Raw genomic sequence first — 12,664 nt, forward strand, 5'->3', positions numbered from 1 at the left:
ACCAAAGGTCCCATATTGTATGATTCATTGAGATGAAATGCCCAGAAGAGGCAAACCCATAGAGACAGAAGAAAGTAGATTGGTGGCTGCCAGGGCCTGGGGGGCGGGGTGGGGAGAGGGAGGGGACGCTTAATGGGGACGGGATTTTCCTTTAAAATTATGGCAAAGTTTCAAAACTACATACTGGTGGTAGTTGTACAACATTGTGAATGTACTTACTATCACTTAATTGTACACTTTAAAATGGTTAAAATAGTAAACTTTGGGTTCTATGTATTTGACCACAATAAAAGTTTTAACAATCTTTTGTTTACTTGCTCTACAGACAAGGCAAGACAAATGAGGAGGCTAAGGCTACCCCTTAGCCTCCTCATTTCCTAGCTAGGCACTATCTAGTGGAATTGTTTCACCTCTTAGTCCTACCTGGACAAAAAGCAGGTCCACTGGCTTTCACGACAAACCCAACTGTATCATCTCTGGATACACGGCTCAGCCAATATGCCACACCCTGTACAACTGGCAAGCTGACTTAGTTGTGTTTGATTGCCACCAGCCCTCAGGTGACACCTGGGCAACCAGACAGGAGACAGTCCAAAGGGCACAGGTGAGGTGAGGGTGCCCCCTGAAAAGTAAATCCCAGGAGGAAGTTGGCAGCCAACTTAAAGAAGCAGAGCTAGTTTCCCCCAATGGGAAGCACCACCATGACCCAATATCTCTTTGGGATCATCCTATCAACAAGAACACCTATTAGCATTGTGAGCTACTGAAATGATTCATTTCTTTAGCAGCCTTCTAGGTGATGCAGGGTTTCCCCTAGTAGGAAAAGACAGCCAGAGAGCAGCTTTCAGAGTCATGGCTGAGCAACCAGAGTGGGACACCTCTAGTCATGCACATTAGATCTTCCGTGCACTCCCTGTAAAACAACTGCAGTCCCTCTGTCAGCTCAGGTGCTCCTCTGTGCCCCATGTCACTTGAGGGTTGGAAGCAGTTTCTTCCAGAAACATGTGTCAGTTAAGTGGGTGTCTCTTCTGTGCTAGCCCTGTGTAAGGTGTCATGGGAGATTATGGAGTGAGAGCATAAGTTCTAAAAAGACAGCGACCATGCCTGTCCTGTTTACCATTGTCTCTGCCATACCTAAGCCCAGTGCCTGGCACATAGTAAGAGCTTAATAAATATATGGAGAGGAAAGGAGGGAGGAATTCCTACAAGGCGAGACTAGAAAGTGCTTGCTTAACCAACATGCCAAAACATATGCATTCAAATGACTGCTGTCCCCCTCCCCCCCCAAGAGGTCACACAAGGATTCCATCAGAGCAGCCCTAGCTCACCACATTCCTGGGGCTCCTCTCTGGGAACTTCCTTCAAAGCCTCCAGCACATTCCTCTAATTCTCTTCACTGACTACCAATCTTTGTCATTTGCAGGTGAATTTGCCTTTTTGAGACAGCCAAAAGTTAACTGGCATGAGCAAAGATGCTAAACCTCAAACAGGCCCATGAGTGGCACACAGGAGGAGCTCCAAGATTTGGTCAGTGGTGCAGCTTCCATTCCCATTTCCTCACGGACGTTCACAAACAGTCCAGATGAAGAGGGATCTTCCTTTCCCTTGATTCCCCCCACCCCAGCCACGCTTCCAGCCCTTTTCTCTTATCCCTTCCTTGAAAAAGTACCCTAAGTCCAGTAATTCCACTCCTAGGTATATGCCCAAAAGAACTGAAAATGGATACTCAAACAAGTATTTGTACATGCATGCTCACAGCAGCACCATTCAAAGCAGCCAAAAGGGGAACACAGCCCAAATGTCCATCAATGGTGTATATATCCACATAAGAGAATATTAGTCAGCCATAAAAAGGAATGAAGAATTGAAACCTTCTAACACACAGCTAGACCTTGAAAACAGTATTCTACCTGAAAGAAGGCAGACACAAAAGGCCCCATACTGTATGATTCCATTGATATGAAATGTCTAGAATAGGGAAATCCATAGAGACAGAAAGATTAGTGGTTGGGCGGGGGGCAGGGAGGAAGGGGGAATGGGAAGCAGCTGCTTAATGGGTGTCGGGTTTTATTTTGGGGTGATGAAAATGTTTGGGAGGCTGGGTGCGGTGGCTTACGCCTGTAATCCCAGCACTTTGGGAGGCTGAAGCAGGCAGATCACGAGGTCAGGAGATTGAGACCATCCTGGCTAACACAGTGAAACCCCATCTCTACTAAAAATACAAAAAATTAGCCGGGCGTGGTGGTGGGCACCTGTAGTCCCAGCTACTCGGGAGGCTGAGGCAGGAGAATGGCATGGTGTGAACCCGGGAGGTGGAGGCTGCAGTGAGCCAAGATTGCGCCACTGCACTCCAGCCTGGGCAACACAGCAAGGCTCCATCTCAAAAAAAAAAAAAAAAAATTAGCTGGGCATGGTGGTGCATGTCTATAATCCCAGCTACTCAGGAAGCTGAGGCACGGGAATCACTTAAATCTAGGAGGCGGAGGCGTCAGTGAGCCAAGATCGCGCCACTGCACCACTCCAGCCTGGGTGACAGAGTGAGACTCTGTCTCAAAAAGAAAGAAAAAAAAGAAAATGTTTTGGAACTAGATAGAGGTGGTTGCACAAGGTAGCGAATATACTAAATGTCACTGAATTGTTTGCTTTATTTTTTTGAGACAGGGTCTTGCTCTATCACCTAGGCTGGAGTGCAGTGGCATGAATACGACTCACTGAACCTCGACCTCCTGGGCTCAAGCGATCCTCTTGCCTCAGCCTCCCAAGTAGTGGGGACCACAGGTATGTGCCAATATGCCCAGCTAATTTTTGTTGTTGTTGTTGTAAAGATGAGGAATCACTTTGTTGCCCATGATGGTCTCGAACTCCTGGGCTCAAGTGATCTACCTGCCTCGGCCTCCCAAAGTGCTGGGATTATAGGTGTGAGCCAGTGTGACCAGACTAATTATTTCCTTTCAAATTGTTAATTTCATGTTGCATGAATTTCATCTCGATAAATTCTTTTTTAAAAAAGCACCTGCAGGAGCTGGGTGCAATGGCTCACACTTGTAATCCTAGCGCTTTGGGAGGCCAGGGCAGGCAGATCCCCTGAGCCCAGGAGTTCAAAACCAGCCTGGGTAACATGGTGAAACCTGCCTCTACAAAAAATGCAAAAATTATTTTGGTGTGGTAATGTGTGCCTGTAATCCCAGCTATTCGGGAGGCTGAGGCAGGAGGATTGCTTGAACCTGGGAGGTCGAGGCTTCAGTGAGCCCAGATTGTGCCACTGCACTCCAGCCTGGGTAACAAAATGAGACCCTGTCTATAAATAAATAAGTAAATAAATAAATTTTAAAAATACAAATCATCCTAAGGCCGCCATGGTAAGAATAGAGCCTCTCACCTCAATTCAAGAGGCTACCCCAGCACTTTGTCTATTTCTCAGGGTCTGATCATACCCCTCCCCATCTCCTCTAACTAACTCACCAGCTGAGGGACATGAAAGGCTAGAAAAACAAAAAACAAGTAGTCTTCAACATGGGGTCATATGGCAGAGAAAAACAATAACCTGTGATTCAGTGACCTCAAGTGGTAAACTGCTAACCCTTTCATAGGTGGAAGGCAGAGTGTCCTGATACTTCCTCTGATGTCCTGAACCAAACCGAATCAACTCCAGGTAAGCCCTACATTCTTTCCAACAGATGAGGAAAAACAAGTCTATTTTCCTTCAGCCAGCTTGGATATTGCTCTTTTCTTCAAAGGGACAAAGGTAAATCAGTCACATACCTGCCTGTAATTTGGCCAGAGGGGGAGGCCTTCCAGAGGCCTCTCAGGGAGTTTGGATGGTGTGGCGCTCCAAGCCCAAGCATGAGATAGAAAGGGTTCACTGTCTGGCCTCCTGTACTCAGGACAGCACCTGAAATCTAATAGGTGCTCACTAAATGGACGGATGAACGAATGAATAAAGGAGTGCCACTCCATCCTTCATGATCTCAGGAGAAATGGGCCTCGATTTAAGCCAATCCAATATAAGAAAATCTACATTTACAACCCAGATGAATTATCTATCTTCTGCTTTACAAAAGGACTCACTTCAGGATACCGGAACATAGTGACATTTCTTTGTACTTAGAAAAGGATTTACTGTCGGGCGCGGTGGCTCATGCCTGTAATCCCAGCACTTTGGAAGACCAAGGCGGGTGGATCACCTGAGGTCAGGAGTTCGAGACCAGCCTGACCAACACTGTGAAACACCATCTCTACTGAAAAAACAAAATTAGCCGTGCATGGTGGTGGGCGTCTGTAATCCCAGCTACTTGGGAGACTGAGGCAGGAGAATCGCTTGAACCCAGGAGATGGAGGTTGCAGTGAGCCAAGATCGCGCCATTGCACTCCAGCCTGGGCAACAAGATCGAGACTCCATCTCAAAAAAAAAAAAAAAAAAAAAAGAAAAGAAAGAAAAGAAAAGAAAAGAAAAAATAAAAAATGAAAGGATTTGATTCCCCCAACAACTTTTCCAGAACAGGGGCCTTTGCACACAGCCAGAGAAGTGCTATATGAGGCATAATCCTGACGCTAATGCTCACGTTTTCTTCCCACCAAAAATGGAGCCCTGTGCACCCTAAAGGGATTCTTCTTCATTTTCTGCCCAGTTGGACTCCACTAGGGGAGGATGAAGACAATTAATCGACAGAGGGTCTAGTCAAGCAAATGCTTGGGGACAAAAAGCCAAAGCATTTTAAATACCTCGGCCAGACAGCAAAGTAAAAAAATTAAAATCAGGCCGAGCATGGTGGCTCACGCCTGTAATCCCAGCACTTTGGGAGGCTGAGGCAGGTATATCACGAGGGTCAAGAGATCAAGACCATCCTGGCCAACATGGTGAAACCCCATCTCTACTAAAAATACAACAAATTAGCTGGGTATGATGGTGGGCGCCTGTAATCCCAGCTAGTTGGGAGGCTGAGGCAGGAGAATCACTTGAACCTAGGAGGCGGAGGTTGCAGTGAGCCAAGATTGTGCCATTGCACTCCAGCCTGGCGAAAGAGCAAGACTCCATCTCAGAAATACATACATACATACATACATACATACATACATACATACATACATCAGAAGTCCATGTAAATGTATCCAGGTGTAGGGGCTGAGGAGGTAGAACAGTGGAGGAAAAAGTTTCCCCAGCCTCCAGTCTCCATGCTCGGGGGCTCCCTGCAGCCACCCTACCAGCCTACCCAGTGGTTCCTGGAGATTTGGCAGGGAGGCACACAGGCATGAAAAATGAGAGCCAAACACTCAGTTCAAGGCATCCAAACAGCCCGAGGTTGGCTGCACAACATTAGGAATGTACTAAATGGGCCGGGAGCTGTAGCTCACGCCTGTAATCCCAGCACCTTGGGAGGTCAAGGTGGATGGATCACTAGAGGTCAGGAGTTGGAGACCAGCCTGGCCAATACAGTGAAACCTACCTCTACTAAAAATATAAAATTAGCCAGGCATGGTGGCGCACACCTATAGTCGTAGCTACTCAGGAGGCTGAGGCAGGAGAATCACTTGACCCTGGGAGGCAGAGGTTGCAGTGAGCTGAGATCATACCACTGCGCTCCAGCCTGGGTAACAGTGAGATTTGTCTCAGAAAAAAAAAAAAAAAAAAAAAAAAAAAGTACTAAATCCCACTGAATTGTTCACTTTATTTTTTTTTTTAATTAATTATTTTTTGAAACGGAGTCTCGCTCTGTCACCCAGGCTGGAGTGCAGTGGTGTGATCTCGGCTCATTGCAAACTCTCCCTCCTGCGTTCAAGCAATTCTCCTGCCTCAGCCTCCCGAGTAGCTGGGATTACAGGCGTGCACCACCACGGTCCAGCTAACTTTTGTATTTTTAGTAGAGACGGGGTTTCACCATGTTGGTCAGGCTGGTCTCCAATTCCTGACCTCAAGTGATCCACCCGCCTTGGCCTCCCAAAGTGCTGGGATTACAGGCGTGAGCCACCACACCCGGCCTGTATTGCTCACTTTAAAATGATTATGCTAGGTAAATTTTACCTCAATTTTTAAAAAAGTCCCTGAGTGTTGTCCTCTCACACAACCTACAAACAAACTTTGGGCCTAAGTGCCCCTGCTTCTTGAGAGCCTGCTGACTCCCACCAGTGCCTGCCTCCCTGGGGTGATAGGCCAAGGTCCCAGGCTGCCTTTGCATGGAAAAGAGCTGGTGCACTTTATAGCAACCCATTGGCTCTTGATTCCCATTATTAAGCGAGTTCCATGCCCATAAATTGAGCAAAAGGTCTAAATGAAGACTGGGCGTGGTGGCTCACACTTGTAATCCCAGCACTTTGGGAGGCCAAGGCGGGAGGGAGGATGGCTTGAGCCCAGGAGTTCCAGACCAGCCTGGGCAACATAGCAACACCCCGTATCTCGACAAAAAGATAAAATACAAAATTAGTTGGGACCAGTGGCACACACCTGTGGTCCTAGCCACTTGGGAGGCTGAGGCAGGAGGATTGCTTGAGCCCAGGGGTTTGAAACTGCACTGAGCTATGATCGTACCACTGCACTCCAGCCTGGGTGATACAGCGAGACCCTGTCTCTAGTAATTTTTAACAAATCTAAATAAAGGTGCTCAGCCAGGACAAGTTAGGAAGTGCTGGAGTCTCTAGCCTTGTCAACACAGCAAGACTCTGTCTCAAATATATATAGACACATATACATACACATACACACACACACGCCACACATATCTGAAATACTAGAGTTAAGGAAAGTCTCCTCTGGGGTTGGGCGCGGTGGCTCACGCCTATAATCCCAGCACTTTGGGAGGCCGAGGCGGGCAGATCACGAGGTCAGGAGATGGAGACCATCCTGGCTAACACGGTGAAACCCCGTCTCTATTAAAAATACAAAAAAATGGCCGGGCGCGGTGGCTCAAGCCTGTAATCCCAGCACTTTGGGAGGCCGAGACAGGCGGATCACGAGGTCAGGAGATCGAGACCATCCTGGCTAACACGGTGAAACCCCGTCTCTACTAAAAAATACAAAAAACTAGCCGGGCGAGGTTGCAGGCGCCTGTAGACCCAGCTACTCGGCAGGCTGAGGCAGGAGAATGGCGTGAACCCGGGAGGCGGAGCTTGCAGTGAGCTGAGATCCGGCCACTGCACCCCAGCCTGGGCGACAGAGCCAGACTCCGTCTCAAAAAAAAAAAAAAAAAAAAAATACAAAAAAATTAGCCGGGTGTGGTGGCGGGTGCCTGTAGTCCCAGGTACTTGGGAGGCTGAGGTAGGAGAATGGCGTGAACCCAGGAGGCGGAGGTTGCAGTGAGCTGACACTGCGTCACTGCACTCCAGCCTGGGCAACACAGGGAGACTCCATCTCAAAAAAAAAAAAAAAGTCTTCTTTGAATTCTGCAACATAGACTGGCATTCAAGTTAGTTTCAGGAGGTGTCAAAAAGCTGGCTAGCAGAAGTTCAAGACCAGCCTGGCCGACACGGCAAAACCCTGTCTCTACTAAAAATTCAAAAATTAGCCGGTCATAGTGGCAAATGCCTGTAATCCCAGCTACTCAGGAGGCTGAGGAACGAGAATCGCTTAACCCAGGAGGTGGAGGTTGCAGTGAGCCAAGATCACGCCACTGCATTCCAGCCTGGGAGACAGAGCAAGACTCCATCTCCAAAAACAAAACAAAACCAAAAGATAGCTAGTAGTTGGGATGAGGAGACAGAAAGATAAGAGAAACGTGTTTATTTCTCTCTCTCTCTCTTTTTTTTTCTTTTTTTTTTTTTTGAGACACTGTCTCACTCTGTTGCCCAGGCTGGAGTGCAGTCACCATACCTGGCTAATTTTTTAATTTTTTTTTTTTTTTTTTTGCAGAGACAAGGTCTCCGTATGTTGCCCAGGCTGGTCTCAAACTCCTGGCCTCAAGCAATTCTCCCACCTCAGCCTCCCAAAACGCTGGGACCACAGGCATAAGCCACTGCACCCAGCCTATTTCTCATTTTTTAACTACTTAAAATGGTCTCCACATTCAAACTCCTTTGGGGTTTTGGAGAAGGGATTGGGGAAGCAAAGAGTTCATCTGCTTACTAAGGTGGTCAGAGTGTTATTTGGATCTAGGAGCCTCGAGAGCCTCAGGACAGCAGTTTCTAGCCTAAGGAGGCCTCGGGACTAGACCAGTTTCTCAAAGACAGAGCTGCGTATGGTGCCTTTGTCATATCAAGATGTCTGGATGCTTGCTGGTCTCAGATTTTCCTGGGAATCCAGTGGAGTGCAGATAGCACCTGTATGTGTCTAAGAGAGAGTGCATGTGTGCACAGCATGTGGGAGGGAGCCACCAATGGTGGCTTGCCCCGAGCCCTGCGCCCCTAGGGATGGTTCAGCTAAGGGGAGCAACAGTCACCACTGGCCCAGGACAAATGACTGAATGAACATTCCAAGGCTGCTCTGCCTCTCAAGGACAGGGGCTTGGGAACCCAGAGCTGGAGGGAGGGAAAACAGAAAAGGCAGCCATCCTGTCCCCGGCCGGGGAGAGGCTAGTGAGGCTGTACAGGCCTGAGGCCTGTGCTCCAAGGTTTAGTCAGCTCATCTGAGACGTGGGTGGAGGCTGGCTGAGCAGGAGTCAAGATCTCCCACAACAGCCTCCCATTAGTCCCCCTCACCTCCTATCTAGTCCTCGCCTTCCATAAGAGCCTTTAGTTAAGTCCTCTTTGTTTCTTCCTCCATCATCAACTACTTAACCTTTGTTGGATAAACAAATGAGCCCCTGGTTGGGAGCCTGGAACCATATATCTGGGGGTGTAGTGGTTCGGGACTAACTAGGGCCAAAGCCTGGGTGAGAAGAGGGAGCAGCCTTGGGCCAATCCTTAGTCCTATTGGCTCCTGGCCAGAGAGGGGTTCTAACCATAATACAAACACTGCAGCCTCCAAGGAGGTTCAGAGATAAACTCCCAGCTGCTCTGCAGCTCAGGCAGTCTGAAGAAGTCACTGTTAGAGCAAGGGCCAAACTGTGATGTCAATAAGAGGCGGGATTCCTTTATTCAGAGGTCAAGTCTGAGGAGATTCCTACTGAGCATGCCCAAGCTAGTCTCCCCTCCTTCCCTCCTCCCCCTGCCCAACTCAGTAGAGCTATCTTACTGCAGACAAACAGCTGCTATCCACTAATGAGAAAATAAATGCATGTTGGCTTGTGGTCCTTGCCATGGGCCTCAACACCAGACACTTTCCAGAAGGGGCAGGTGAGGGAGGAAAAGAAAGGAATGGAAGAAAGGGGGACCCTGGGATGCAGAGGGAACACCACACTTCCCACAGGCAAGGGCTGTAAAGAATGAAGCTTCGGGAAGCATCCCAGGGGTTCTACTTTGATCACAAGCAAGAAATTGCAAACACATAAGCAAAATGCTAAGTATCACTTCGTTGCAACTGACATCCCATTCAAAGCACAGGTCAACACATTCTGTCCCCCAGCTAGGTCTGCTAGTGGGGCTGCTGCCCTCACACAGAGGCCCACCCTAGATCCCTATCTACGAAATAGTTCCCTGTGGGCTCCCAGGGCCCTGAAGAGGATGCACACACTTGCAGTAAGGGGATAAGAGGAAGTGGCCTTTGGACTTTTTCAAGCAAACTGAGATTCTTGAGATCTTTGAAGGAAAGCAGGTGAAGAGTGCAGATGGCCCTCATGGGAGCTGTTCAAGGTGGAAGGAGATGAAGAGGATGTCCTCACAAGTTCAGGAATCAGACGCTGGCCCCAAGGACAACAGTGTCAAGTCTGGACCACACTTACCACTGAGAAAGCGCTTCATGGTGTCGCTGCTGGCCAGCTTCATGGCTGTCTGACCCGAGTAGGTAGCCAGTGTGGGATCAGCCCCATAGGACAGTAGGAGCCAGATGGTCTCCAGGTTGTCGTTGACCACCGCATCATGAACTGGCCTATGGAGGTGATACAGGATGAGAATAACAGGGCCCAAGTGGGAACTGGGGTATCTAGACTTAAGGCTACCGCACCAGGGGAAAAAACTGAGCTGACCCCAGGTAACCTTGGTGTAATATGGTTTAAGACTTAGGACAGGGGAACCACCTGTAGCCTTGCCACTCTCCACTACCATCTCCCCAACTCCTCCTCTCTCTGCACCCCCTTTTCCTCCCTGCCATTACTCTCTCTCTGACGTTCCCCCGACATCTTGGGACAGTTCCCATGGCACAGTGGAGCTCTATTGGTAGTTGTGGAGTTCACTAGAGAATGGGTCCTTGACCTACAATAGAGTTCAGGCAGCTGCAGGGAGCCGGGCGCGGTGGCTCACGCCTGTCATCCCAGCACTTCGGGAGGCTGAAGCGGGTGGATCACTTGAGGTCAAGAGTTTGAGACCAGCCTGGCCAAAATGGTGAAACCCCATTTCTATTAAAAATACAAAAATTAGCCAGGCGTCACGGCGGGCACCCATAGTCCCAGCTACTTGGAAGGCTGAGGCAGGAGAATCCCTTGAACCTGGGAGGCAGAGGTTGCAGTGAGCCAAGATTGTGCCACTGCCTACCAGCCGGGGCAACAGAGCGAGACTCTATCTCAAAAAAAAAAAAAAAAAAAAAAAGGGTGGGGGGCAGCTGTAGAGGGATACAAACTGCAGGCCCTGGGTGACTCCCTGAGAGCAGAGATGAGCAGAATGGTTCCACACGCCAGGCAGAACCCAAGTGGAGCCCCCTCCTGCATCTGCAGCTCCTGTCTCTAAGTTGCCCAGGAAGTAGGCTCTCTGGTAGAACAGAGGAGAATGGGTACAGTTTCTCCAAGACACAGCAGGTATATTTTTCTTACAGTGTCTAGAGATCAAATTTTAAAAATCAAATCTGGATATTCCCTCAGGTCAACCTCCCAGTTCCTATTCTGTCTGAGACAGGTCCCCCACCAGGATGAGGCCAAGTGGTCTTCCTGGTGACAGCTGCACATGATGCGATGATCCCTAGACGACCGCAGCCTCCCCTTAGTAACTGATGTGGTCTGGCCATCTGGGAACTAACTCATTGGCTCCTGCCCTAAACTGGTTCCCTCTCGAGCCTATAGAAGTCTTTCCAAAACTCCTCCTGTCAAGGCCTCTCTGCAACTCGCAGTCTGGTGTGCTACGAAGGTTCAGGTTGAGGCAAGGTCTTTATTTTTTTACTTTTTATTTTTTATTTTTTTTGAGACGGAGTCTCACTCTGTCACCTAGGCTGGAGTGCAATGGTGTGGTCTCGGCTCACTGTAACCTCCGCCTCCTGGGTTCAGGCAATTCTCCTGCCTCAGCCTCCTGAGTAGCTGGGACTACAGGCGCGTGCTACCACACCCAACTAATTTTTGTATTTTTAGTAAAGATGGGATTTCACTATGTTGGCCAGGCTGGTCTTGAACTGCAGACCTCATGATCTGCCCGCCTTGGCCTCCCAAAGTGCTGGGATTACAGGCGTGAGCCACCATGCCCTGCCAGCAGCAGGCAAGGTCTTTTGAGAGAAAGGCTGAGCTGGGAGTGAGGGCGGGACTCGGGGGAGATGTAGCCCTCTTGCCTCGTGCCGTCCTGCGCGCTGCAGTTCACGTTGGCCCCGTGCTCCAGCAGGATGTTCAGGATGTCGGTCCAACCCCGGGAACAAGCCTCATGCAGGGCTGTGTAGCCAGCATTGTCACGGTGATTCACGTCCTCACTGTCTTTCTGGAGGCAGTAGAGAACAACATCCTGTGGGGACAGGGACAACTCCATGAGCAAAGAGAGGGCTAATTCTTGAACTTATATAACCCTGAGACTCAAAGCTCCCCAAAAATCTGAGGAGTCTCAGAGCCTGCTCTTTATAGCAGGGACACACCTCAAAATCTTTCATTAACAACATCAGTCCTGAGCCACCATTGCCAGCACCCCAGCTCTGGGCTGTTTCCTTGGCAGCAGAGAGACTTCTTTTTTTTTTTTTTTTTCCGAGACAGAGTCTCACTCTGTTGCCCAGGTTGGAGCGCAGTGGTGCGATCTCTGCTCACTGCAGACTCTGCCTCCTGGGTTCGAGTGATTCTCCTGCCTCAGCCTCCCAAGTAGTTGGGACTACAGGCGCACACCACGCCTGGCTAATTTTTGTATTTTTAATAGAGACGGGGTTTTACTATGTTGGCCAGGCTGGTCTTGAGCTCCTGACCTCAGGTGATCCGCCCACCTTGGCCTCCCAAAGTGCTAGGATTACAGGCGTGAGCCACCGTGCCTGGCCTGGAAAGACACTTTTTTATGGCCAAGGACACTCATCTGGGTGGTGGTATTTGAGGTGAGGTCCTCAGAGAGGCTGACCTGCCCACCCAGAGCTCAAGCACTCATATCTCGACTCCCTGAGCCTGGCAAGCCAGCCCCAGACCAGGGAAATGAGATGTGGTGGACAGCACAGTTTCTGGTGGCGATTCAAGAATAAGGAAGACAATTGTTTTAAGGACTATCCCTGGATGCGGGTCTCGGCAGGACCAGTGTTCAAGCCAGGACAGTCAGTGCTAGCCCTCCCCTCAAATCAGGGTAATCCAACAGGCCAGGTGCAGTGGCTCATGCCTGTAATCCCAGCACTTTGGGAGGCCGAGGCGGGCAGATCACCTAAGGTCAGGAGTTTGAGACCAGCCTAGCTAACATGGCGAAACCCCCTCTCTACTAAAAATACAAAAATTAGCCCGGTGTGATGGCAGGTGCCTGTAATCTCAACTACTCAGGAGGCTGAGGC

The 12,664-nt window shown here is 49.4% G+C and overlaps 1 protein-coding gene across 10 annotated transcripts in view; it reads right to left on the reverse strand.

Annotated features, from left to right (window-relative positions):
• Nucleotides 1-12,664, reverse strand: part of BCORL1 (BCL6 corepressor like 1) — a 78,108-nt gene that overhangs the window by 9,261 nt on the left and 56,183 nt on the right. For all 10 annotated transcript variants that reach the window (XM_073013407.1, XM_073013406.1, XM_073013405.1 and 7 more), the window contains 2 exons: nucleotides 11,492-11,658; nucleotides 9,747-9,892 (listed from right to left, as the gene is read on the reverse strand). In XM_073013407.1, coding sequence (XP_072869508.1) covers nucleotides 9,747-9,892; nucleotides 11,492-11,658 — 313 coding nt within the window. The remainder of the gene's footprint in view (nucleotides 1-9,746; nucleotides 9,893-11,491; nucleotides 11,659-12,664) is intronic.

This window comes from Chlorocebus sabaeus, chromosome X (assembly GCF_047675955.1).
Source record: "Chlorocebus sabaeus isolate Y175 chromosome X, mChlSab1.0.hap1, whole genome shotgun sequence".
NCBI lineage: Eukaryota > Metazoa > Chordata > Mammalia > Primates > Cercopithecidae > Chlorocebus > Chlorocebus sabaeus.